Raw genomic sequence first — 27156 nt, 5'->3', positions numbered from 1 at the left:
AAAACCCATGAGCCAATCAGAGCTCGGCTTATAGGTTTGTAAAAGAGACATCTTCTTTCATCTACTTTCTAAAAGAAAATGAACCTTGTGCTGAGCCTGGGTAATGTAGGGTTTTAAGCGCCATGTTTGTAGTTTGTAGCACCGTGTTGTTGTCTGTTTTGTGATTGAGACAGAGGGATTGTTGAAATTTAAATGATTCAAAGCCAACAGCGTGTACTCCCGTGTTGATGAATCTATGAGTTGATTGAATGCTGATTGGCTGAAAAGTTGAACTGAAGAAGAAATGGAGCGATGGCCATATATTGGAGACTTTAATTGACATTTTCTGCTCACTTTTGTCGTCTTTGCACATGTGAGCCATGTGGCTGGCTTGGATGTTGTTTAGCCTGTCATGCTACCTGTGTAAAGTGGTGGACGAAGCAGTGGCAGGTCTGGAGGCACGAGGGGGCGGGCAGGTCGGTCAGTATTGGTCTATGTATGATACGTTAGCTCAGAGATGAAGACCGCAGCAGGTCAGGCTCTCCTCAGACATGATTATGAATGATTGTGATGCTTTGATGGCGTTACAGTTTGTGCAATCAGGGCTCAAAGCATCATCCGTGCAGACCAGCAGTGTTGTTTGGTGACTTAAAGAAAAACCAACTCTTACATCACTGTGATGGTGCTGGGTTAACTGGGTGCTTCTCGCAGCTTCAGATCGCACTGAGAGAACTTCAGAAGCAAACGTATTTTTCATGGTGTCTTTTATTTTGAAAAAAGACCAGATGCTCTATGCCGTTCCTCTGTCTGACTTCCTGCCCTCCTCAGCAGCTCTCTGTGACAAACGGTCACAACAGAGAGCTGTGGAATCACGAGAGCTGTCATGAGTGGACAGGATCAGCTCTGTCAGTCACATCTGAGCAGGAATGTGAGGAGGATTTTCCCTTCTTGCCAAATGCTTGAACAAAATAGCGCAACAAAACCTAAAAGAGGAATATGATATCACACAGATTTGTGAAGTGAAACAAAATGGGCCTTTCAACAACAACATGTGAAGAATTTCTCTTTTTATTATTATTTCGTAATAAGAACCTGATGGTTTATCATTATTTCTATGCGCAGTTAATTTTAGGTCCACCTTTAATGCGACTTCATCAAAATTCATTTCACACTGATGGCCGAGTTCTAATCGCACATAAGTTTATTGGCTCCTCCTTCAGGCCTTCAGTCACGCTTTCTCAGATTAATCTGATCCTCATATTTTACTTTATGTCACAAGATTTCGTGTATAGTGGGCATAGTGTGAGATTTAAAAAGTAAAGCTATGTTGTACTACAGTTACGGTACTCAGCTCCTGTCAGAACACTAATATAATAATAAGTCAATTATAATATCAATAAATCTGTATAACCTAAAAACAGCGTTGGGTCTCGTCCAGATCAGATGACATACGCTAGAAACTGTTATTTTACACACAGACTCTGTGACATCTCTCAGCCTCCCCCTGCTCCACCTCAGTGCTAACAGTGAAGTTTCTCACACGTGTGGAGCTGCAGTGACCTTGCTGAGATAAAGCTGCTGCTGCTGCTGTGGGCTGACGGAGGAACCTTGGTGGAGGTTCCACGCCTGACGTTAACGCCGACAGGGGACCGGCTTCCTGTAGAGACCGACCCTCCCACCCTCCTCCCTCTTTCCTGAGTCATCACGGCTCCGTAGCTGTCCCTCATCTCTAGCGCCGCCCACCAGCACCGCCTCCGCTCCAGAAACCGCAGGGGTTTGTCCCCTAAGCGACCCCTCCCATCTCCTCCTCTCCTCCTCCCATTGGTCTGCTCCTCCCCTCCCCTCCTCCCCTCCCGCCTCTATCACTCCTCTGTATCCCCTCTCTTCCTCTTCCTCCATCCTCTGTCCTCACTGCGAGCGTGTTTGGATTAGAGGACGAAGACGCAGAGGAAAAGCGTTTGGAAGCACATGCTCCCTGACAGGAGAGAGGGGGGAGGCTCGGCTTCTCCCTCCCCTCTTTTCTCTCCACAGCTGGAGGAAAAGATGTGAGGAGCACAGAGGAGCGGAGGACCACCTGACTGTCTGTCTGTCTGCCCGTCTGTCTGCCGGCATGCTGAGGAAACTGGTCTGCAGGCGGATCTGCTCCTGTAAGCTCCTCTTCCTCTGGACTAAATCAAATATTGATATCGATTCGCAGCCGTGATCGGTGATGAAGGTGCGGTGCGGGTACAGCTGTGAATCCAGGGGGAACGCGTGCGCCTGGTCTCGATCGTAAACACAGCAGGATTTTGTCTTTTCCTGGCCTGCTCTCTGCTGGATTGTTGTGTGGACAATGCATAGGAAGTGATGTGTGTTAGGGTTCAGGTCAGGAAGCTGCAGGAGCAAGTGTGATGAGTAAACACTGAAACTTTTAATCTACTTGTGTGTGATCAGAGTGGAAGGACGAGCTGATAAAAACTCAGCAGTGAAGGTTAAATCTGATGTGAAAGGCTTCATTCTGTCGCCCGTCCTCCTCTGATTCTGTAAATTATGTCTGTGGTGCACTTTGAGGGCTGTTGTCACCTCGTTTTCTTTGTCTCTGGCATTTTTAAGAATCCTCACACAAGTACAGTAAGTAAGCTCTGAAATCCACCGAGGGCCTGTTTACTCTTATGTTTATGGTCACGTCTGTTCCTTTACTTAACAGGCATACCCACAGGCAGAGGTTAGAACTGAAGAATTATGAGGCTTGATTCAAAGCTGTGCTTCTTTAGGTTGTGGCTAAAATGTAACCTCAGTGGTTCACTGTTAGCCAGGTGGATGTTTGGACTGATGCACTGAAATTGTCGTCTTTTCTGTACCGTTTGGTAACAATCTTTTATTTTCATGTCTAAGCAGGAAATATTCTGCCTCAGACACATTCTCACTGCTGGAAATCGTCTGTGTGTTTTAAGAGCCTGTGCCTGTGTTGAGTTTGAATGGACTGGTACTTTTACAGTCATCTTCTACTCAGATTAAGCACTTATAGTACTTGCTTACAATAAGCCTCATTCACCCACACGCTCATACAAGTGCTTTCTTTATTCTGTACCTAAGCCCTTTTAACCTCACACTCGAGTCATTATCTTTGCTGACATATGTCGGCATATGTCTCCTCCAGAGTTTTGTTAACAGATGACCCTCTCTGAGTCAAAGCCGTGATGTTTAAAGTGAAAAGAAAAGACTCCTGTAATTAGGAGCAAGCAGGTCAAAGACCGGCTAATGTCCGACCTGCAACTGGATCCTTGAACATGTGAAAACAGATTGTTGATCAGAAAGTAGCTTTACCGACGCAGGCTTTTCTTTTTTCCTTATGAAACATCACCCGAGGCTTTTACAAGGCTTTTTAACAGTAGGACATCACGCTGGTGATGATGATACCCCTCTCAGAGAAGCCGTGATAAGATTAAATTCATCGATCGACAGAAAGCAAAGCGCCGTCCAAACATCTTCTTATGTCACGCTGTTAGTAGCTGTAGTTTCAGAGTTGCTGTGGGTGGATTTTCATCTGGTGCTAACATGTTCGTCACCGTCCTGGTCCTCTCTCGGTGTCGCGCTATGTTTGTGTTAGCGTGCTGAACTTGAGATGACAGGTGAGGCTGTGTTTTTCCCTCACACACACTCACAGTGTGTTATGCTGTGAGGAAGACCTCCAACCTGATGTCACATGACTGATGTGTTGGCTCAGCTCCCTGCTGCTCTGTGTGTGTTTGTGTGTGCATGTGTGTGTTGAAACTCTAAATAATGAAAAAGGATTGATTGCTGGCCTGGCAGATTCCTGTGCTGAGGGGGGCTCACGTGGCGCTCTGGCGTCCACCGCAGGAGACATCTGCACAGGGCTGGGCCTCTTTCAGCTGCTTCTTGTTGCTGTATTTTGGTTCAATTACTGATCAGTTCAAATGTAATAGATTATATTTATAATGATTAGAGGTGAAACAGATGGTTTGCTGGATATTCTCCAGATCTGGCCCCTGAATTGTGAGGATTTGTTGCCTGTTTGTTTTACATGACAGGAAGAGAAGACAAAGACATCGCTATGTGCTCTGCTCATTTCCACATCCACAATCTTTACTCTCAGAAAACTGGTTTTAATTAGTAATTAGATTACATGTAAGTTTTGTTTAAAAGTACAATGTAAAATATTTAATTTAGTGGAATCTGATCAAATGAAATGTACTATTTAGCATATATTCAGTTTATACCAAACACATTTCCCTTAATGATTAATTTTGATAATATATATTTCAGCTGCATTTTACTCTGAATGATTGTTTCCTGTTTCTAAAGGGCAACAAATTATTTTATTAGTGTATTCATTTACTATGCTACCGTAGCTTTGCATGATTCACAATTCAAAATAATCCATACTTGTCTTATACTGGGCTGTCATGCTTTAGCTCCTCCTCTAACGTTTTTTACTTTCAAAACGGGGCCTTGTAAACAGCAGGTAGGTGTCTGTATAATTAGGGATATATGCTTCTTTTTTTGGGATCAGTCTCATGTTGTTGCTCAGTGGCATCATACAGATCCGAGAGCAGAAAAAAACTGAGCACGTAAAGAACTTTGAGGCTCAGTGGGTTTATGTGTACATACACTGACATCATTAATTAAATATATATTTGGCATTACAGCAGTGTGTAACTAGCTGGACTAAAACATTTGTTTGTTAAAGATAAGTAATAAAAATACTCAGTATGACCCGTGTCCATTTATCATATCTATAATGATGTATGACAGCAACAAATATTCACATTGGAGAGTCTGAAACCAGCGGATTGTCTCATAAATGATCATTTGTATGCGATAATGTGTCAGTATCAAGCAGGGGAGATAAGGGAAACCATCAGTGTGACTCTCTGATGAAGCAAAGCTTTTATTTGTTTATAATAATCATAAAATCTGAGCGTGTGGAGGATAAATGTAGTCAGTTTTCAGATGGTTGCCCTGAGGATGTGAGTCGGTCCTCCTGTGGTCGCTCTGGCTGGGAACACAGGGCTAATTGTTGTCTTTATTGTCAGGGCATTGTGTCTCTGACCTGCTGCCCTCCTCGCCATTACCAGCTCGCTAATTCGGTGTTACAGGAATGCGAGTTATGCCCTCTGCGTCAGCTGAAGTCCAATCGCAGAAATGTCAGAGTCCTCCTGCTGCGCCGCATTGTTTGGATGCTCGGCAGTGGCGTTTTTCTTTGTGAGAACTTTGTTGTTCAGTCACATGACTGTCCCTCTCTTTTCTTCCTCCCCAAAAGACAAGAACTTCGAGGACGATGACTCGGTGGACGGCGGCCGCTCCTCGTCCTCGTCCAAAGGAACCTCGCTGTCCGGGAGGAAGGCGGTGAGCATGGGTTCATTTCGACGCCCTGCCTCTGCCTCCAGCAGCAAGTCTGCAGGTCAGAACCACCACATCTCCACCCAAATTTATTCATGAGGATGTAAAAAAAAATAAGATGACAGTTTTTTATGTAAGATGGGCAAAATCCAGGTGCGTTTTGTGGATCTGTAATTCTTTCTGCTGTGTTTTCTGCAGGGAGGGACGGGTCCAGTGCTGGAGCCGTGGATGAGGAGGACTTCATCCAGGCGTTTGAAGATGTTCCCACAGTGCAGGTTAGTACATATGTGACATGTACTTCAAGCTGCTGACCATCTCCATCTGCAGGGAGTAAGACTCCTGCTTGTGTGTGGACCTTCTCCTCTCTCTCTCCTCCATCAGATCTACTCTAACAGGGAGGTGGAGGAAGCCATGACGAAGATTCGTGACGTACTGTCGGACGACAAGCGGGACTGGGAGCTGAGAGTGGCAGCTGTAAGAACATGTCCTGACCTTGGCCCTCACCTCAGTTTGAAATATCAGTGAAGGTGTGTGTGTACTGTACTTTTTTTGTGCTCCACCAGCTGAAGAAAGTGCGTTCGCTGCTACTGGCCGGTGCACCTGAGTTCGACGGCTTCCTGCAGCAGCTGCGTCTCATGGAGGCGGCGTTCAAGCTGTCTGCCAAGGACCTGCGATCTCAGGTGGTGAGGGAGGCCTGCATCACTCTGGGGTAAGGCACATGGCTCACAAGATAAAAGAAAAGGAAAATAAAACCAGGCTGATCGTCTCCTCCTGCCTGTTATTAGTGCACAGCTGAAATGAATCCATCTGTCTTCCTCTCCATCCATCAGACACCTGTCGTCAGTGCTCGGCAACCGGTTCGATCACGCAGCAGAGGCCATCATGCCAACACTCCTCAACCTGGTCCCCAACAGTGCCAAAGTCATGGCCACGTCCGGCGTGGCCGCCATCCGTCTCATCCTCCGAGTACGTGCGATAAAGCAGAGGCTGCAAGCGGTTTCGATGCTGATCACTGACTATGACATTTAAGGAAGAAAAAGTTTAACTTTAAATCTGTTAAATCCATGCATGGTTTGACTTAGCTGCTCTATCTGATCTGAACATGTTCTCCAGACATAACAATGTTAGCTTGATGTCATAACAGGATGGATTTCACGGAAAATTTGATCCTGCAAATCACATTTCATGTCCAGAAGAAAAGACTTGACTGTTGTCAGATGGAACAAATTTCTTTTTAAATGAATTCAAATGCAGGAGCTTGTCTGTCTGAAGTAAATTAAGAGAGTTCCTTCTGCCTTTTTCTCAACAGCACACACACTACCCACGCCTCATCCCCATCATCACCAGCAACTGTACCTCCAAATCTGTGGCTGTGCGAAGGTGAGACACACTCACATTTTCTCTTTGATCGTTTTTGTCTTTATAATTGTTTCATAATATTTTAGTGTGGTTTTATTTTTTTCCAGTTTCTCCTTTGAGTTCAGTTTGTTTTATTATAGTTTTTATTATTATAATTATATGTTTATATTTATCATTAATTCATGTTGTCTTTGTTTAATTTCTTTTATTTGTATATGTAGCATTGTGTTTTTAGTTTTTTCCTTTATTTTTGTGTTTTCTATATTTTGCTTTTGTTTTCATACATATGTGATTTCTTTTTTATTTTATAAGTAGTCGTTTTTATACATGTCTGTATTATGTAAATTATATTATTCTAATACTTATTTATTTTCTTAATTATAAACATGTTTTATTATTATTATTTCCTCATTTCTTGTTTTAATTTCATCCCAGTATTTTCTTTTAATTAAGCTTTTTTATTACATTTATATTCATGTGTTTATGTTATATTTTCATATATTTTTATTAATATTTGTTTACATTTTTAAATGTGAATTTATCAACTTTTTTTTTCTTTTATTTCACTCTAATATTTTTTCTAATTTAGCTTTATTTTATATATATTTCAATTTCATTTATATTTATTTGTTTTATAATATTTTTATGTATTTCTTTCTTGCTTCATTTTTACATTGATTTAGATTTTAATATTCATGATTATTTCAAAAATAATTTGATTGCTTTCTTCCTGTTTGCAGGCGCTGCTTCGAGTTCTTGGACCTGCTGCTGCAGGAATGGCAGACGAGCTGTCTGGAGAGGTGAGGAAAAATAGAACAGTGGGTCAGCTGATGGCAGGGGTTCACAGTTTTAGTTGGATTAATGGTTAGTAGTATTTGAGGCGTGCCTTCAGCACTAACTGTGTGTAAACTGTGGAATACGCAGAGAGCCATGCAGTAAACACAAAACAATAGCAGTGACAGTGATTTGTGGGACACTCGGAGCGCTACATGCTACCTTGTGAGGAAATGCGACACCGGCCGGGTCAAGGTCTGTCTCAGCGGTTTCCATGGCAATGCCGGGGGATCTCTGTCTGCCACCAAAAAGCTCTTTGTGTTTCCACCCGGCTGCTTCCTGCAGCCGCCGCCGCCAGGGAGAAACCCGAGCTGACCCCTCAGTGTCAGGGGAGCGCTCTGGTTCTCATCGATCACTCAGTCAGAGGCTGTCTGTGTGCGGATCTGAGTCATTGAGCTACAAATCAGTTTTACTAAGAGAAAGGACTAAAATGTTTTAATTTGAGAAAATTAGGTCTTTGATTTGAACCTCAGTACCTTTCTTTAGGTTTTGTTATTAAAAACAAGCTGTGATCGCTTTACTTTTTCCATCAGATTTAAATTATTTGGTAAAGTTCTCTAGGCAACTGCCTCCTGTTGCACATTCAGCACAAACTGAGCAACATCCCTAAATATTGATTAATAGAGCTGTAAGAGACTAAAGTGCCAGCAGAGCTGATGGAGTGTAGACTGCACAGCAGATGGCAGTTTAAAGGTCACTGCTGCAGTTAATGCTGGGACGTGTGCAGGCTGTGACTCTTCCTGTCATTACAGCTGTGAGATAGTGCTGCATGCATGGTGGTTGAGTTTGACCATGCTGAATGACGGAGTAGTTTGGCCTGTTTTTATCTTCACTGACTGTACTTAATGCTAACGCCACTGAAACTTTGAGCCACAGTGATCTCAGTGGGACGCAAAAGTGGCAGCAAAGCTAAAGCAGCTGTAACAGTCATTAAGCTGATAAAATAATAAATATTAATAAAATATCCTAGATCAAACTTTAAAGGTTTTAGGGTGGCAAAACCCTAAAGTTTTATAAACGTTTCATTTAGCTAACCATGTGTCCCTAAACCTGCTTATTTTCAGCCTGAAAGGCTTTGGGTATTGTCGACACCATATATGTATGTATGTACAAAACACATCTTAACAACAAGGAACACTGAGGATGGAGAAAAGAAATCAGCACACAAATAAACACGCGCATGTTCAAGCATTGTTTGCCTCTCAATGAAAGCAGGTACACGAACAGTTTTCCTGTTCTCCTCCACCTGCAGGCACGGCACAGTTTTAATGGAGACTATAAAGAAAGGGATCCATGATGCAGACGCTGAGGCTCGCTCTGTGGCCAGAAAGTAAGTCTGAGCGCACTCGTACCTTAAACCTACAGAAACAAAGGAAAAGGACATAAAAGCAGAATGTTTATCAGCCTGTGCCCTAATGGAGGTTTGTGGCCCTCTGGCTTGATGTTGCAGGTGTTACTGGAGCTTCCACAGTCACTTCAGCCGGGAGGCGGAGCAGCTGTTCCAGGGCCTGGAGTCGTCCTATCAGAAAGCTCTGCAGGCTCACCTGAGGAGCGGAGACAGTCTGATGTCGCTGCCCGCCTCTGACCGCTCCTCCTCCTCTTCTCAGGAGAGCCTCAAGTGAGACTTCCTCTCCTCCTCCCCGATTGATCAGTTTATTGATTAAAGTCATAAAGGGAGAAAAGGTTTTAGTCTTTGTGGCCCTTCATCTAGTTTTTTGACTAACTCGCATCTCTTTATCTTCTCACAAAAAGGAAAACACAAGGATGGAAGACTAGTTCTCACCCAATAACATATCTTTAATGTAGAAATAATGGAAACATCTAATCTATGTGTAGTTTTCTGCTCCTGGACTGATTATTGATCTGTTTGCTGTCATAGACTGAATAGAAATGACTGCATTAAGCTGTTTAAGCTTAAACTTGTCCTGTAGTCACATACAGTAGTGCTGCTGCCACACCAGCCCGCTCATTCGCTTCGAATGAATTTCTGCCTTTGCAGATCACTTTCTTGCTCCCGTCTCTTTCCTCTCTGTCACTTGACTCCTGTCTCATTAACATATTCAGGGCCTCATTGATCTTTGTGCCGTCCACGTCTAATAAAAAGCAGCTGTGTTGATGTGTGTGCGCCGCGGATGAGCTGTTTGTCACATATGGTCTTTTTTTTAAAAGATGTGATTTACAGCAGCAGAGAGTGTAACTAATGTAACTAAGCCGTCCTGCTGATGAGGTGGGATTGTGATATTACAGTATGGTATTCTGTCACACATTTGAATACGTACAAAATGCAGTTTTTAAATGATGATTTCATTTATTAAAGTAAAATGTATCCAACCTACCTCGCCCTGTGTGAAAAAGTAATCAATTCATACACTGAAGAAGTGGCCGAGTCGAACTCTGGACTTAAATCCGATTGAAATGTTTTGGCCTTAAACGGGCTGTTCATGCTGGAAAACCCTCCAATGTGTCTGAATTAAAACAATTCAGTGGAGGGCCAGAATTCCTCCACAGTGATGTGAAAGACTCATTGTCAGCTATCACAAACACTTGTTTGCAGTTCTTGCTGCCAACGGTGGAACAAGCAGTTATTAGTTTCAAAAAAAGAAATCAGGAAAACAGTGAATACTTTTCCACAGCGCTGTAAGTGCAGGTCAATCAGTGTTTCAGTCTCATGTCAAAGGGTTTTTGTTTTGACACAAAGGAGCAGCACTGGCAGATTTTTGGGGGAAGTCTTGAATGATTTTGTGACAGTTGATATCTCACACTTACCATTTGTTTGCTGTTCTCAACAAGCTTCTCTCTTTCGCTTCTTCCACAGTCGACCTCTGTCTGCAAAAAGCACTGTTGGGAGCAGCTCAGCCCGATGTAAGGACTGTTTGTTTGGCTTTTCTGTTCATTTAGAAAAACCTAAATCTGCATGCAGCAGATGATCTCCTGTCATGTTTTCTTTGAGCTTTAAGAGGAGCACGTATTTGTCTAGTGTGTGTTCCTCAATAAAAGCTCTGTTATCACCTAAATGCAAGAAAATTCGATTTATTAAAGCAAAAAAGGCACCAGAGGTGATCTAATCTGATCTGCCTCTGATCAAGTTGATTTGCCGTTAAACAGTTTGACTTTATCTGTCCTTCTCCAGCCAAACCCGCCCACACCTCCAGGATGCCGGCTGCCGCCTCCTCCCCCGGCTCACTCCAGCGCTCCCGCAGCGACGTGGACGTAAACGCCGCGGCCAGCGCCACCGCCCGCACGAGGATGCCTGCCGTACCCTCCACTGTGCCGTCGTCGGCCTCGCCCTTCAGCTCTGCCTCGGCGCTGCCTCCTGGATCCTACGCTTCACTGGGTGAGACAGCCGCTCACGTTGCAGTTATCCTGCTCCACACTCTGCTGTTGCTTCTAGCTGCAAACTGGACCAGCAGCTCCACTTATAGCAACGTATTTAACCTAAAAGCACGACCACGAGCACAGGCCGATTTATGCAAAATCACAGAGCACACTTTATAAAAACAAAAAACAAAAAGATGGCTCAAAAGTTCCCACAACAAAAACTAAAATAACAGTTTGTAGTAAAAAAATCACCATCTGCTGTTTGGTGCTAATGAAACCCAAACAAATACTTTGAATAATTGCATTTATTCACCTTCAGATTCTGCTGCTTTTTATATAATTTGATGTCTTTCAGGCAGCAGGTCTTATGATCAGGATCAAGATGCTATTTCTATTTTTTCATTATATAACTGTCATGTTGGCTGATAATACGATTACTGAATCAATCTCAAATAAATAAATTGGTGTGGGCCGTTCATGCATTTGTCTCAGGTTGATCTGATCTGATGATAAGCATCCAAATCAAATTTGCTGTGTATGCCCCCCCCTCCCACCACCACCCCTCCTCCGCCCCTCTAAAGCCTAACCTGTTGACCCTAAACCCTGTTGTGTTTCTCCCGGGCTCGCTCGCTTGTCAGACGGTCCGTGGTCTGTTAACGCAGACGGTAAGCTGTGTGGGTGTGGTCGGTGTTTTACCTCCATCAGTTCTGTAATGGTGGTCATCTGTAATGGAAATGTCAGTGCATGGACTGTCTGTGCATGGTTTACTCCAGCTTCACACACACGCGCACACACACACCTGGAAAACTACCAACCTGTGCGGTTACAAAGACAAATATGATGACAGAGTTACAAAGAAACCTGTGAGCAGCACGAGATTTTCCCCGCCGTAGCTTCTGCTTTGAGTCTGAAGTTGTTTTACGATCACATGCAGTTTTTCCTTGCTTGAGAACAGAGTCAGCTGATTGTGTAAATAACTGATTCTGCTCCTCAGCTGTAGTTTTGACATGTAGATAAATGTAAAGCATCAGAATGAAAAAAATCAACGTTTCCTGTCCTGAGAAGTGCAGTGTTAGTCCTCTGTTAGTCGGCCTGCAAACAGCTCAGACTTCACTGACTCTGAAGTCCCGCTCTGGCTGTCAGTACGTGGAGGCTTGAACTGCTCTCCATGTGGTCAGTAAACAAAATACCTTCCTGTGCTGGTGTCGGTAGGGTTTCATCCTGTAATTCACATCCCTGCATGGTGGTGTCAGATCTGTCAGAAATAAGAGGAACAGCCTGTGATGTTGTGGCTGTTGTGGCTCCTTTAACTCAGCCCTCAGCTGCAGAGCAGGCTGAATTCACTTCTTTGTGAAAACAAATAAACCTAAAACTCTTCACTGTAGCCATCGTTTGAGCTTTACGTGCAGTTGTGGCTCCTTTTACTGTTCACATTAACCTTTCAGCCTGTGAGTAACTGACTTACAGATATTTTCGTGCTGCCTTTTTTTGGAAGACTTCACAAATGTGCGTCTCTGTGGCCTCGGCCAATGTTAAACTTCCACAGTCTCTGTGTTGACAGAAAGCGAACAGAGAGACGGGCGTAGTTACTGATGAAGAAAGCACTTCATCGCTGGCTGTGACGCAGATGCACACTGTGGCTGAAGGCTTCCCGGGCACAGGTTGTGATTGATGTATACTTGAAAAGACAACAGGAAAAAAACACACAAAAGAGTCTCCTGATCCTCGCTGTGCCTCCAAAGCAGAAGCAGTGCCGACCTGCTGAGGGCACTGGTGGATGCTTTATCACCCCGTCTCTGTCACCCAGGCTCTGACACTCGTCTGGCTGTAACACCTGCCCATCAGCGAACATGGAGACCATGAAAAACTGTCCTGCTTTCTGTTTTCTTCCACTTCTTGGCTTGTGCAGCTGTTATGACATGGCCTTCGTTGTTCTATTTCAGAGCTCAGGATGTTTGTATCCACAGATTAGGGGAAAAAAGCTTTCTCTGCAGTGCATGAAGCAGCTGCTCAGACTTTCTAGTGATTCCTGGAAGCAGAGGACACACTTGCATCTACAGACATGTACAAAAGCAGGACTGCAGTCAGTCATGTGTCTCTGCTCGTATTTGATCAGGCAGACGAATCAAACAGAAGCAGCCTATAGACACACAGAGCTCCTAATGTAGGAGAGGAGGAGGTGATGGGGCACTGAGTGGACCCAAATGTAAGACATGTGACCCAGATGGAGTTAGGCAGGACTCCCAACCAACGCCAGCTGTATTTACTATGTGTGTGTATACGTGTCTCTCCTTTACTGTGAACTTTATAACGTAATTGTTCCTGAGTCTTTGCACCAGTTCACTCACATTACAGCTCGTTAACCCGGAATGAAAGGTTGTTGGTGACGTGTTGAGACTTCCAAGCACGTCTGCATGAGGCACAGATTCCTCTCCGAGTCTGTAAATGTTGTGGCGTCTTTATATCTCCTCCATCTGTTTCTGTCTCCACATTTGAATCTGGCAGCTAAGACATTAGAGAAACAATTTGTTCTCAGTGACCAATAAACGCTTGTTATGTGACCCCTGCTACCCACAAAAACACCTTTAATGTTACCGTCCGCTGTCTTTATGGATTTAAAGCTCGTGTTCATGGATGACAGACTCTGTGTTTCTCTGGTCTTCAGGATGATCTGTATGGTTTTCCTCCCTTCAGTCTCAGTCCCTCTGTTTCTGCATGAAGCACACATGTAGGAAGTGTCACAGCAGTCTTAAGACTTCAGTGTGTTTGAGCTTTTGTCTTCCTGCGTCTCTGCCTCTGCAGGTCGAGTGCGAACAAGGAGGACAAGCTCAGGAAACGGTCCGTCAGTGACAGACACACGGGGCCGGAGTCGAGGGAAAGTCGTCTCTCAGTCCCAGCGTGAGTAACTCTGCTGCTTTTTTAGTGATATAGATCAAATTTAGATATCAGTCTGTTCAAATATATAGAGAAAATGTAAAGGTTTTTCTTAAATAACATTTCTGTGACTAAAAAATGGATTTGTAACTATTTTTCATACTTTTCTAATCTTAGCACTTATTTGGAAACCTAAACAAAGGTGTGACAGACATATGAACTGGTTCACCGAAATATGTCTTCCTGTGTTTCAGCTGGGAGTCGGTCAGGCTCTCCCGGGCGGCTGCTGAGCTCCACCTATGGCCGGATCCCCAGGCCCACCATGGGCACCGGTGCCACCGCCGCCGCCACGGGTAGCACCTCCACCAGCCTGACCGACAAGAGCCGACCTCGAGGTCACCGCAGCCAGGGCTGCAGCCGAGAGACCAGCCCCACCAGATCAGGCACGGGTATGGGAGGGAAGACAGACACATTTAAAAATGAAAGCCTTTTTTTTAAAACACAGGTTTGGGAGCATTTGTGAAGGAGTTCAAGTTGAAAAGTGGAAAAAGAATTACTGAAAGTAAAAATCTGAGAACTTGGTATAAATATGATGCTGTCTGAAACAGTAAAGCCGGTCAGAATTGGCAGATCGGACTCCTTGTATGTGAGTCGACCTGCACGCTCGACTGGAGGCGAAAGATCTTCCTGGTTCCTCTTCCTGATGCTAACACCTGCTGCCTCCCCCCTCTTTGTCTCTGTCTCGCTCTCCTGCCTGACTCACTAACCGTCTCTGCTGAGCTTCAGGTGTGTCATGTCTGCCTAACCTCTCCTCCCTGCACCGCTCTCTGTCTGTCTGTGTGTCCGCCTCTGCAGCCCGGAGTCGCATCCCTCGACCGAGCATGAGTCAGGGCTGCAGCCGCGAAACCAGTCGCGAGAGCAGCCGCGACACCAGCCCGGCGCGGGGCTTCTCCCCCCTGGGTGAGTATGGTATCAAAGACTGAAGGCTGAGACAATCTCAGACGTCTGTCTGACTAAATCCTTACTTTTCCTGCTTTTTTATCTGCATGCTCTCTGTCTAATTGTCCAGGTTGTGTCTGCTGGTAATCCTTTAAAGTGCAGCTAATTGTTGTCTTTTAAGTTCCTCTGTAAAATAACATCCTCACTCCTGGTCTCTCCTTAACTTTGCGTCCTCCTTCAGCGTCCCGCCGTCACTCCCGTTCCACCAGCGCCCTGTCCTCTGCAGAGTGCTACTCAGGTGACCAGTGGAGCAGATTTAAACAGATAACGAAAACAAAAGCGGCTCAAAGCTTCCTGCCTCACCCTGCATGGCCAAAGTCGACTCTGCCTCCTGTGGTCAGAGTGGGAAGTAATCAATAATCAGTCAGATATTGGAAACCTTTACAGAGCAATCAGATGTAGCCTCCAGCCACAGATAAACCTTAAAGATGCTTAAGTGAAGTTTCCCACTCTGGTGCATGTAAAGCAGTACATCTCATTCACCTACAGGGGGCGGTACTAAACCAGTCTGGCCTGGTCCTTACAGTCATAGCTGCCTTTGTCATGTTTATCGCTACCAGGGGTGTAACGGTTCTGAATCAGGGTGCAAACGTCGGCAGTCTCCTGCCTCCACCCGGTAAATCTGTCAGATAAATATAAGCTGGTGCAGCTTTAAGGTGGAATACTCTGTGCCAGAGTACAACATACTCACAAAAACAGTCAAGATTCTCTAACAAAGTTCCTCGTTTTTGTTTATTAAACTCATCATTATGAGTTGGGCTGTTGGTGGGCTGTTAGCATGGTGAAAGCTAAAGATGCTTCAAGTAAAGAGAAAACTGGGAATACTTAATTCATTATCAGCTGATCATGCCTGTGATAAAACAAATACTTGCCCGTATGTTTTGTAATTAACCTGACTATGGATCAGGCGAATCGTTACACCCCTACCTGTTGCTATGAAACGGCTACAGGAAACAGGAGTTCACGCTTGTAAATACTGAAGATAAAGTTTTGCTTCTCCTTCAGTTTGGTGTTTTTTTTTTTGCAGAGCATCATGAAGTTTATTTCTCTCATGCAGTTTATGGAGTTTGTTATTTTTCACATTTTTTAGCAAGCGCTTCTGGGTTTTACTTCTGGAGCTCTGCTTGTGTTTTGCATTTCTTTGTGTTTGAGTTGATTAAACAGGCTGTTCGCTGCTCAGATCTGGACTTGTGTTATATCATATTACATTCAAACAGCCTCTCTGCTCATCACTGTGGGTTTGGTCTGGTTTAAAGCAGTTACTTAAAAAATTGCAACCTGCACAGGTAAATAACACAAATTCTTCTCATGTAATTTGAGCTCATTAAATTGTCTGAATTCACAAAAACGGGACCAAGACTCACGTCACTGTTATTGATCATCAGTTCTACATGAAGGAGATGTTTCTGTTTAATATTGAGGCGTGCCTGTGGATTTTAAAGCCTCTGTAATCAAACTGCTTCTCCTCCTCTGACCTCCTCCCATCAGACCGGCTGTCCCATCAGGCTCGGCTCTCTGCCTCAGTCAATGCCATGAGGATCCTCAACACGGGCACCGAAGTCGAGGCTGCGGTCGCCGATGCTCTGGTGAGAACAGAAAACTGTTTTTGCCTTAATGTGAATACAAATGTGAATCAAAGATGTTGTCGCAGCTCTTTCAGCTCTGTGTTAATGCCCTCTCTGCTCTTTCTCTCTGGACTGTGTACATTTCAGCTCTTAGGAGACTCGAGGAGTAAGGTACAGGTAGATCTCACCTGTCACTGCATGCAGAGCATGAGCTGTGCACACTGACTTTCACGTTTTAAACATGGATGCAGTGATTTGCTTTATTTCAAGTTGTTTTAGCTTGGTAAAAGTTGCTTATCGCTCCATTAAAAGCAGCATGTTGATATGGACTCACAAGAGAGGGGGAAAAACCCCCAAAGTAACCTCATCCATCTCATGCGATGACACCAGAAGCATCCATGAGTCTGCCTGTGTAGCTGCATGCTACTTCTTCTGACAGCTGTACATTTACCCTGTGAAGTCTCGTCTTTACACTTAGCCTCTCTCATCTCCTCTCTGATGTAGCGGAGGCCAGTGAGGCGGCGGTTCGAGTCGCCGGGGATGTACTCAGACGACGACGCCAACAGCGACGCCTCCAGCGCCTGCTCTGAGCGCTCCTACAGCTCACGTAACGGCGGCGTGGCGCCGCACTACCTGCGTCAGACGGAGGACGTGGCGGAGGTGCTGAACCACTGTGCCAGCGCCAACTGGTCCGAGAGGAAGGAGGGACTGCTGGGACTGCAGAACCTGCTCAAGAGCCAGAGGATGCTCAGGTGGGTGTGCCAACGGTGGAAAACGGGTCTGAAAAGCTCCACCTCTGCAGGTTTGAGGACTTTTGGTTGAGGTAAAGGGGCGGTGGATAAGGTTTAATCGTAAGGAAACATGCTGGGTTATGAGTTTAATGTCAGGAGTTTTGTTAAAGAAGGGTTTAATAAAAGAAACCTTGTAACCTTGTAGTCTTTGTAGACTTCTAATCAAGCTTGTACCTTGATGCTGACAATCAGCAGAAAGGTTAAAGCAGAGAGATTTTAGTGGTCAGTCCAGGCTGAGATCCAGAGGCTGTGTTTTCAGCACACTCTTACTTCTGTTCAGATCTGTTTCAGCTACTGGAAATGCACTGTGTGCGGTTCAGGAGATGATCTCCAGCCACTTGCTTTGTTGTAGCTATACACTGTATATAGTGATGGACGTGTATTCTGAGTCTAAAAAGCCACACCCATCACTAGATACAAGTTTCTCATGACCCCTGGTCTTTTTTTATTTATGCAAGGGGGCGACTCCTCTGGTTTAAAACAAACAAACAAACAGACAAACAAAAAAGGATATGAGAAAATGAGTGTGCGTCTCACCTCACTATTTTCTCTTCCTCCCAAAGTCGAGTTTATCTAATGAAGCTACAGTAAAGTAAAGAACTGTAATGTCTCCTGTTTCTTTACTCTGTCTGCACATAAAAGCTTTCTGTTGGCAACAAGGACAACAAAATAACCGTGCCTGTTGTTTCAGTCGTGTGGAGCTGAAGAGGCTTTGTGAGATCTTCACCAGGATGTTTGCGGACCCTCACAGCAAGGTGAGACGGCAGCATGGTTCACACGTACTCTTATTAAAAGTGAAAGCCGACGTCAGAAAGCAGCAGTTCACACTTTCTGTGGAGAGAGAGGGGACAGTGAGAGCCGGAGGGGGTAAACCTGGGAGTTTGTTGTGACTCTGAAGCTGGGACGTGAGCGTCGTGGCTGATTTCACTGCTCTCGTGTCGTCACTAACAGCAGGACAAACTAACAGTGTGTGTTTTCTTGTTGCATGCCTCCTCGCTGCTGCGGACTCTAACAAACACCAGAGAGTAAGTGTTTGCTCTCACTCACATGAGAACTGTCTGCTGTCATATTTCACTGCGTGTGTACTCGTCTCAGACCAACATGTGCAGACAAACACTCAAACATCTCCTCATCATCACCCCTGACTCTGTGACAGGTCTTCAGCATGTTCCTGGAGACTCTGGTGGACTTCATCGTGCTGCACAGGGACGACCTGTTGGACTGGCTCTTCGTCCTGCTCACACAGCTGCTGAAGAAGATGGGCGCCGACCTGCTGGGCTCTGTCCAGGCCAAAGTCCAGAAGGCTCTGGATGTCACGAGGTTAAGACTGAAACCTTTTCATCATTAAAGAAAAGTCCTGTATGCTTCTATCCTGCAGCAAATTAAACTCCAATCAACCAAACTGGATTTAAAGTAATTAATGGGACTTTCCTCTGTGCAGGAAATAACACAAAAGAGCAACGAGTCACAGTTTTAGTAAAGGGGAAAGTGATCCTGTTATTTAATTTGGTACTGCAGGTGGAGCACAGGAGATATTTTGCACTAAATATTTTTTTAAAAAGTTTAATTACTTTAGAATATGTGGTAATATAATATAAAGTATGTTGTGTGAACTCACTGAAGCAAGAGCAGCTGTTGTCAATAGAAAAGAGGGTGTAACTTCATCTCGTGTTCTGACGATGTTTTTCTCTCCTCCTTCCCGCCTCCATGCAGGGAGTCCTTCCCATACGAGCAGCAGTTCAACATCCTGATGCGCTTCATCGTGGATCAGACGCAGACCCCCAACCTGAAGGTGAAGGTGGCCATCCTGCGCTACATCGAGGCTCTGGCCAGGCAGATGGACCCGGCCGACTTTGTCAACTCCAGCGAGACACGCCTCGCCGTTTCCCGCATCATCACCTGGACCACCGAGCCCAAGAGCTCCGATGTCCGCAAGGTAGGAGGGCATGTCAGCCTCCGTCTTCCTTAAAACACTCCCCCCTTTTCATCCCTTTAAATTCCTCTAAATGTTTCATTTTTTTTAATTTTCAGTTGTTTTGTTCTGTTTTTTTGTTTTGTTTCATGTCTTAAATTTTTCCCCCTTAATGGTCCTCCCTCCACCCACCTCACCCTTAGACCCTTCATAACTGGGCGGGGGAGGATTTCTCAGGCCGAACCAGCACCGTGGCCTCTCTGCCCGGGGAGGGCAACCTGGAGGAGAGGTGCAAGCAGGTAGATCCTCTACCAGTGAGCATGCGCAGCGTGAATAACCTCGTCTAACCCGGTCACAAAGAAGCGGGAAGCTGCTGTGAGCGTGTTTGTTCAGGCCCGCGTACAGAGGACATTAACCTGAGAGTGTGAGCGGGTTCTGTGAATGCTTTTCAGCACTAACTGCTGGCAAACAGTGAAAAAGGTGGAGAGGTATCCGTGTACCTGAGGTGTGTGCATGAGATGCTGCAGCCGAGTGCAGCTTTAAGACTAACTCTGCCGACCATTATGATGTTTCTCTTATTATCAGGCATGAGTCTGACCTTTAACCTTTACAGTAAAACATGAAACATTCGAATCATTTGAAAGGAAACTGAGTGATAAATGCTTCCTTTAGCTTTTGCTTAACAAGTTCAATTGACATTCTGCATGTTAACAGAACTATTACTTTTATTTTTCGTGTTATATTTTTTCCTCTTCCAATTAAAATGGTCAAAGTTTCAGAGAATCGCAGTCTTTGTCCAAAAGTTGATTCTGTTCATCTGGACGTAGCGTTTTGTGGGAGAAACATTTCATCACTCATCCAAGTGACTTCAGTCTCAGCTGACTGCAGGTTTCCCCAATCTTATAAACAGCACATTTGCATAATGACTGAAACCAGCCCACTGAAGGAACAATGGGCTGGGAGGTCAGTTCCTTAATCGTAATTATGCAAATTCTCATGACCATTGATCAAAGACCACTGACCATGAGTACCATTCACAGAGAGTTGGGGAATGGCTGCAATCACAGCATTGTAAGATGGTGACAGATGTACCCTTAGGCCCCCTCCTCGATTCAGAGATGGTCTTTCCCTTTTCACGTTAATGGCCTCCTTGACTCCTCGCTCAAACCAGCGTTCCTCCCTGTCCAGGATGTGTACATCCTCATCCTTGAAAGAGTGTCCACTGGCCTGTAGGTGTGACTAGATTGCAGAGTCCTGGCCTGATGAGGTAGCTCTTCTGTGTTGTGCCATCAGCTTTGCCAGAGGTTGTTTGGTTTCCCCGATGTATAAATCCTGGCACTTAACAAAAGGTCAAATTGCTCCAAACTCTCAGTTTTTGTTTTGTTTTTTTGTCACAGAAGCTCCACCCACCTGCTGTTCAAACCTTGAGTTTGCAAAGGGCAGCCAATCAGAAAAAAGCTGGCTTAATTGTGGACAAACTAGAATAAAATAAACAAAGAATATTTTGAACTGTAAATCATGCAAAGCCCAGAATTAAAATATGGTGCACAATAGGTCCACTTTAAAGTGGAAGCTAGGGTTATAATAAGTGAACACGGCTGAAGCCATGTTTACTAGAGTTGATTTCTCTGTGGGAGGATTTAATCTTTGAAAGCACTCTGTCTTAATTTGTGGAGAAATTGTGATACGGTTTTTGTTACTGCTGGACTTTGTCTGTTACTAACTGTTGAAAGGTTGGAGGTAAACAGGTTTACTTAAAAACAAAAAAAGGTCTGGGCATTAAAGCATGCTGATAAACTTGTGCATGAAATTGAAGGCTTTTATTCTGAAGGTCTGAACATCCTGTTAATTTTCTAAAATTAACTGGGGACTTTTACTTTAAAAGTCCCACAACACTGAAGTATCTAAGGCTACGTTCACACTGCAGGTCTTAATGCTCAATTCCGATTTTTTGATCAAATCTGATTTTTTTTGTCTGCTTGTTCACACTGCAAATAAAATGTGACAGCAAATGCGCTCTAGTGTGAACCCTCAAAGCGGCCCGCATGCGCAAAAGACGACGTCACACACAACGCGCTCTGTTTAGACTCAGACCAAACAGTATTGTTTTAAGTTATAAAGTTATTTTGTTATTTACATATGGCCTAATAATGATCCTTATTGCTGTTTTAGAGAGGAGCGGTGCTTCAAAGGATAGTTGCAGATTTCTGTCAGAATCTGCAGATTATACAGTACAAATAAAATATTCACATTTCTCCAACGTTGTCTTCCCAACAGTTTCACTAACATCTACACGGGATGGCCAGGAAGTGTTCGCGATGTCTTATTGGGCGCTGATAATTGGCGTCTGTCTTGTGTCAGTGACATAAAAGACGGATTTAATGCAACATGGTCATTCAAACAGCAGTCGCTTTCTAAAACATCAGATATGTATCGGATTCAGTACCACACACGAAAGTGACCCAGGTCGGATTTGAAAATATCGGATTTGTGCTGTTCACACTGTCATGCCATGATTGGATATGTGTCGCATAGGGTCAAAAAAGTTTCGCTTTCGCCTGCAGTGTGAACGTAGCCTAAGCGTCATGCAATAAATAGCTAGATGCTTTTATTTTGGAAAAAGTGAAACTAAAGCATCATGTAAAATTCCTGTGACTAACAGGAAGCTTTTATTTTGAACTACAGCATTATCTGGTATCATTCACATCTGCATGGTGCTTCAGTGCGGCTGACTGTTGCACTAAAATGCTGCAAAACAATATTTTGTTTTATTTCAAACAGGTTAATTTACTTCTGGCTGTCTTTTATAACAGAGCAAAAGCTTTTCTTCATGTTCAGTGCCAAAATCAGTGCAGTGACAGTCATTAAATGTCAGTAAAGTGATGTGTAACATGTTTTCTTTGTGTGTGTGCAGGCGGCCCAGGTGGTGTTGATCGCCCTCTTTGAGCTGAACACTCCAGAGTTCACCATGCTGCTGGGTGCTCTGCCCAAAACCTTCCAGGACGGGACAACAAAGCTGCTGCACAACCACCTGAGGAACACCAGTGCCAACAGCGGCATCAGCATGGTAACACACACACACACACACACACACACACAGAGGCTCAAATATGGAGATGTTTGCATTCAGATTCATTTAAACAACATTCTTTCAGGATGTTTTTTTTTTTAAGATTTTATTTCCAGGAGGTCTTATTCCTGTATTTATTGATCCATACCAGAATATATTGATAAATCATCGTAGCCTGACCTTGATAACTAATATCGTAACACACTTTAGGACTTTAACTCAAACAATAAATATGTCACATGACTGTAGATGTTTGTAATTGACTTTAAGATTATTGATTAGACAAAATAATCATTTTAAAGATGAGTTTTAGGCTTTTTTTGTTGTTTGTGTTGTATAGATGCACAAACATATAAATATAAATAAAGATAAATATAGTAGTTTCTGTATGTGTGCTGTTCCTCTTATCCTTACATCATCACAGCTGTGGCTTTCCAAATGTTCTCACATTAAATCCAGACACTTGTGTTTCATGGATCCGCAGGCGTCTCCCAGTAACTCAGCAGGTCGGACGCCCCTGCGACAGCCCAGCAGCCGCAGCAGCCCGCTGACCTCCCCCACCAACTGCTCCCACGGCGGCCTTTCCCCCAGGTACAGAAACGGCCCCGCCATCGCCACACCAAAAATTCAAACCACGTTTCCTGTGTATAATTTTATCCACACCGATAAAATTCTGGCTTCAGCAGTTCATCCTTCATTTCCGCCATCATCCAGACTTTTATTTTGAAGCTCAGGTTATAACGCAGCAGGCGTATTTCCCCGTGTCTTCTCTTTGTTCGCTCGTTAACAGAGGAGTGTAAAGCTGCACTGAGGGGTCACCACAGAGTTTAGATGTTGACCACTCCACTGTCGAGCCATTGAAGAGCTCAAAATCAGAGCCAAAGCTCAAAGTCTAAACTTGCAGTTTGATGCTTTGTTTTAAATGAACGTCAGAATTTTAGGCTCATGTTCGGCTCCGTGCGTCTCTTCCTGAAGCTTCGTGTGATTTTAGACGTTTTCTCCTCTCAGCCAATCAGCAGGTTTCCTCACAGCTGTCATACTAATGATCCCTCCGCCTGTACTAACTCTGACTGAGAGCACTGCTTCTCCTTATCTTCCACTCTTTTCACATCTCTTCTTCTCTCCGGGCTCCTCCTCCACCTCTTCCTCCCCGGCTGGTCGCAGTCGGCTGTGGGGTTGGAGCGCAGACGGCCTCTCCAAGTTCCCTCCTCCACCCTTCCCCTCCCCTCTTCCTCCACCCACTGCCCACTCCTCCCTCAAGGCCCTGCGGCGAGCTTACTCACCCAGGTAACCCTTCTTCCTCCCCCTCCTCCTCCTCCCTCCTCTGTACGGGGTTTCACAGTTTAACAGTTGGATCTGTCTCTGTAGTGATGAATGGATTTCTAAGCTTATTTTTAAAGATATTTTGGAGTTCTCTGTGAAACCTCGAGCTTCCGTCAGTCTGTCGTCACCTCTGCTGCCTCGGTGCCTCCATCAGCTTCGTGTGTCTGTTTTTCTTTTTGTCGTCATGGTGACTGAAAGGTGGCTTTCCTTCTGTCTCTCATCTGTCCGCGTGCGCTCGTCAACATGCACGGCTCTGCACTTCCTGTTTCCTGGTCATGGACAAACCATCCCTTGGTACAAGATTTGACTAATTTGTTTGGCACGCAGATGCTTTTGTGTTTGATCCATGTCAAGGAAAATGCCCTCAGTCGTCATTCACAATCTTCAAGATGAAAATGGAGCTGCTTCATGTCGCTGACATTAAAGGGATCATAGGTGCTGTTAAAAGAAGAGCCTCTGTACTTGCACCAGTCTCTTAGAGGGACAGTCCACCTCAAAGACAGAGGCACACGTTCTTCCTCTGACCTGTGATGCTCTTTATTCATCTACACTGTTTTGATGCTTTGGATATATTGATGATTAAATGTCCTTCTAGAAGCAGTTATGCGGGCAGTGATCCTCTGATTTAATCGACTGTTCCCACATGTCTCCTGCGCTGATCGAGGTTCTCATCTCTTGTAAACAGACACAAGCCCTCAGTAACTTTCCAGTCATCTTTTTCGGCCTCTCTGGCATTTACACCTGCCAGAGAGCGTTAACATTAACGCTCCACTTCAAAGTTCAAAGTTTTTCTAGCAGCAGCTAACTGCGGCAGGAGACAGAGACAAGTTTAACATGTCCTTTATATCGACTCGTATCAGACTACTTTCACAAAGTTTTATACCCTCCTCCAGAGTTAATAGATGTGGACACATATCGACAGCAGAGGTAAACAGCGGACTGACAGCCTACACTCACTACAGATGATCAGCAGACAGAGCTGTTTGTCCTACAGTGGCCACTGTAGCTAGAATTATGCACTGAACATGTGAGGGGTAAGAAAACAGAACTCAGTTGCTGCAGCCTACTGACATCTAGTGGTGAGTTTTTACAAACTGAAATTTATTACAAGACAAACAAAAAGTAACACAGCACAGTCTGATCTAAACACCAGTTTTCTTCAAACCTCGAGTGGATTAACTGACCACCAAAGTAAAATGGGGAGAACTATTAGTTTGTAGGGAAAGAAAAATATTTATAGCATTAAATTCCAATTGCATACAAGAAAATCCTGCTTTGAAGATCCTGGATAAACATGATCTAATGGATGAAAGTACCTCTGTGTTTGGGGATATAAAAAACCAAAAAACCCAAACAGGTCTGGAGTCATTACTGCTGAGTTTTCCAAATGTGTTTTGGTGCTTGGAGCACCTCAGGGCGATTTAGTGCTGGGGCCGACGCCTCTACAGCTCCAGGTAAATATGGATAACACGCTCTACAGGCCAGAGGAAAAACATGTGAATCTGATTTAGCAATGAACTCTCCCTTTAAGTGACGATCCCCTGACGATGTTGCCTACATCCTGTCTAAAATGCCCATTGGACTTGTCTCGTGCTGCAGCATGCTGGAGTACGACAGCGAGAACCTGAACTCCGAGGAGATCTACAGCTCGCTGCGCGGTGTCACCGAGGCCATCCAGAACTTCAGCTTCCGCAGCCAGGAGGACCTGGTGGAACCGCTGAGGCGGGACGGCAAGAAGGATGGCGTTATGGTGAGGAGTTACAGGGAGGAACCAGATGGCAGATAACTGAAATAACTGTTAAACATATTCAAATACAGATTATTTTATCTTGGAGTAAAAACTCCAGAATAACTCATCTGCTCTGGTGTCACTGAATCTTAGACTGGAGGCGGGGCGTCCTCGGACTCCGAACCTCGTCCCAGCGGTGATGCAGTGGAGGGCGGGCGCACTGCCCTGGACAACAAGACCTCTCTGCTGAACACGCCGTCTCCTCGATCCTTCGCCGGCCCGCGCTTCCGAGAGTACAACCCATACAACTACACGGACGGCATCAGTACGATGGATAAAGCTGCGCTGAAGGAGGCGCTGTACGAGGACGCTGTGGAGCAGCTGCGAGAAGGTGGGACCTTAGGACAAAAGCTGTGCAGGAGTGTGTGTCCTGCTGCGTCGGTAAAGATTCAGTTTTTCTGTCTTTCCCGTCCCACTCTGCAGGCCGCCGGCAGGAAAGTGTGGAAAACAAGATCCTGAACCCCAAAGGTTTCCCAGGTAAACTCACCAGAAAACCTCAGAGGTGAACAAATTATTTATTTGATCTTTTTCTCACTTTTTTTAAAAAACTACCTCTTTCCCCTCCACCTACAGCCGGGGCTGCTGAGCAGCTGGAGCTGGTCGGAGAGCTGCTGAAGGAGCTCTCCCAGGGCCAGGCAGGGGAGCGGGGCCCTGAGGAGCGCCGGGGGACCCTGCTGGAGATGCTGAAGGTGGCCCGGGAGGACAGCTTGGTGGTGTGGGATGAGCACTTTAAGACCATGCTGCTGCTCCTGCTCGAAACGCTGGGAGACAAAGACGTGAGGACGCGAGGCTTCCGTTGTTTTTGATTTTTTTTTCAATTGCTGTAAATGTCCTGTGAGTGACTCGTTTCCTCTCGCTGTCCCAGCACACAATCCGGGCACTCGCCCTGCGAGTCCTAAAGGAGATTCTGAGGAACCAGCCCGCCCGCTTCAAGAACTACGCCGAGCTCACCATCATGAAGATGCTGGAGGCCCACAAAGACTCGCACAAGGAGGTGAGGATGAAAAAGAAACCAGAGGCCACTCCTCCGGTCTTCCTGTGATTCTGACCCCTCATGGTGCTCTTTTCTTCTTTTGAAGGTGGTGCGGGCGGCCGAGGAGGCGGCCTCCACGCTGGCGGGCTCCATCCACCCCGAGCAGTGCATCAAGGTGCTCTGCCCTATCGTGCAGACGGCCGACTACCCCATCAACCTGGCCGCCATCAAGATGCAGACGAGGGCCATCGAACGCATCACCAGAGAGCCGCTGCACCAGCTGCTGCCCGACATCATACCCGGACTCCTGCAGGTTTTTCATTTTTTTAATTTGTAGATACTTTAACTGCTCATAAACACGCAAGATTAGCTCATGTTACGGACTTGTGTCCACCATTTGGGCTCCAGTATGCAGGATGTGTGAACTGAAATGTATTTAGAAATTATTCACACAGTCATCGGTTAATTGGTGAGATAAACTCTTTTTTGTTTCAATTGTGTTGATATCAGTCTCTCCTTCTGCTGTTTCAGGGCTACGACAACACTGAGAGCAGCGTGAGGAAGGCCAGCGTCTTCTGCCTGGTGGCCATCTACTCTGTGATCGGAGAGGAGCTGAAGCCTTACCTGGCTCAGCTGACCGGCAGCAAGGTATTTCAGACCACACAGCTGAAACGGCATCCTACACGTAGAGACGATTCACCGCAGAAATATTAAAAGTGTTTAAAAGTACAGTGAAAGGGCATTTGCAATCGTGCAGTTTGCCTGTTTTTTCCCCTCTTTTAAATTCACTATTTTTGTGAGTAAATTTTTTTTCTTGTACGTTTGACAGAAGTTTTTAATTTTTACATTTTTTCTTAATAATATTCAATTTTTGCCAGATATTTGCTCTTTTTTCATAATTTTGACAATTTTTTCTAGTAAATCTTTCTCATAAATTTATCAACAATCTTCTCATAAATTTCCATTTTTTTCATCTCTGTTTAACAGTATTTTTCTTGCGTGTTTTATATTTTTTTCTCATAAATTT

At 44.9% G+C, this 27156-nt stretch overlaps 1 protein-coding gene across 16 annotated transcripts in view; it reads left to right on the top strand.

The window, feature by feature from the left end:
* The window catches only part of LOC146361470 (CLIP-associating protein 1-A-like), a 52884-nt gene that overhangs the window by 20420 nt on the left and 5308 nt on the right, over positions 1–27156 (top strand). For 2 of the 16 annotated variants that reach the window (XM_084920953.1, XM_084920969.1), the window contains 33 exons: positions 5243–5383; positions 5521–5597; positions 5704–5796; positions 5886–6031; positions 6153–6288; positions 6632–6702; positions 7422–7481; positions 8768–8845; positions 8966–9133; positions 10331–10377; positions 10646–10849; positions 11472–11498; positions 13636–13731; positions 13962–14156; positions 14563–14667; positions 14888–14944; positions 16195–16292; positions 16419–16448; positions 16776–17023; positions 17754–17817; positions 18219–18382; positions 18776–18998; positions 19178–19273; positions 21889–22041; positions 22529–22635; positions 23209–23331; positions 24967–25117; positions 25250–25487; positions 25580–25633; positions 25730–25932; positions 26022–26150; positions 26236–26442; positions 26661–26777. In XM_084920953.1, coding sequence (XP_084777079.1) covers positions 5243–5383; positions 5521–5597; positions 5704–5796; positions 5886–6031; positions 6153–6288; positions 6632–6702; positions 7422–7481; positions 8768–8845; positions 8966–9133; positions 10331–10377; positions 10646–10849; positions 11472–11498; positions 13636–13731; positions 13962–14156; positions 14563–14667; positions 14888–14944; positions 16195–16292; positions 16419–16448; positions 16776–17023; positions 17754–17817; positions 18219–18382; positions 18776–18998; positions 19178–19273; positions 21889–22041; positions 22529–22635; positions 23209–23331; positions 24967–25117; positions 25250–25487; positions 25580–25633; positions 25730–25932; positions 26022–26150; positions 26236–26442; positions 26661–26777 — 4106 coding nt within the window. The remainder of the gene's footprint in view (positions 1–5242; positions 5384–5520; positions 5598–5703; positions 5797–5885; positions 6032–6152; positions 6289–6631; positions 6703–7421; positions 7482–8767; positions 8846–8965; positions 9134–10330; positions 10378–10645; positions 10850–11471; positions 11499–13635; positions 13732–13961; positions 14157–14562; positions 14668–14887; positions 14945–16194; positions 16293–16418; positions 16449–16775; positions 17024–17753; positions 17818–18218; positions 18383–18775; positions 18999–19177; positions 19274–21888; positions 22042–22528; positions 22636–23208; positions 23332–24966; positions 25118–25249; positions 25488–25579; positions 25634–25729; positions 25933–26021; positions 26151–26235; positions 26443–26660; positions 26778–27156) is intronic. The other 14 variants (XM_084920956.1, XM_084920954.1, XM_084920957.1 and 11 more) reach the window with 14 other exon arrangements.

Source organism: Perissodus microlepis, chromosome 23 (genome assembly GCF_051167445.1).
Source record: "Perissodus microlepis isolate ML-2025 ecotype Zambia chromosome 23, ASM5116744v1, whole genome shotgun sequence".
Classification (NCBI taxonomy): domain Eukaryota; kingdom Metazoa; phylum Chordata; class Actinopteri; order Cichliformes; family Cichlidae; genus Perissodus; species Perissodus microlepis.
This window is presented reverse-complemented; position numbering and strand designations above follow the sequence as displayed.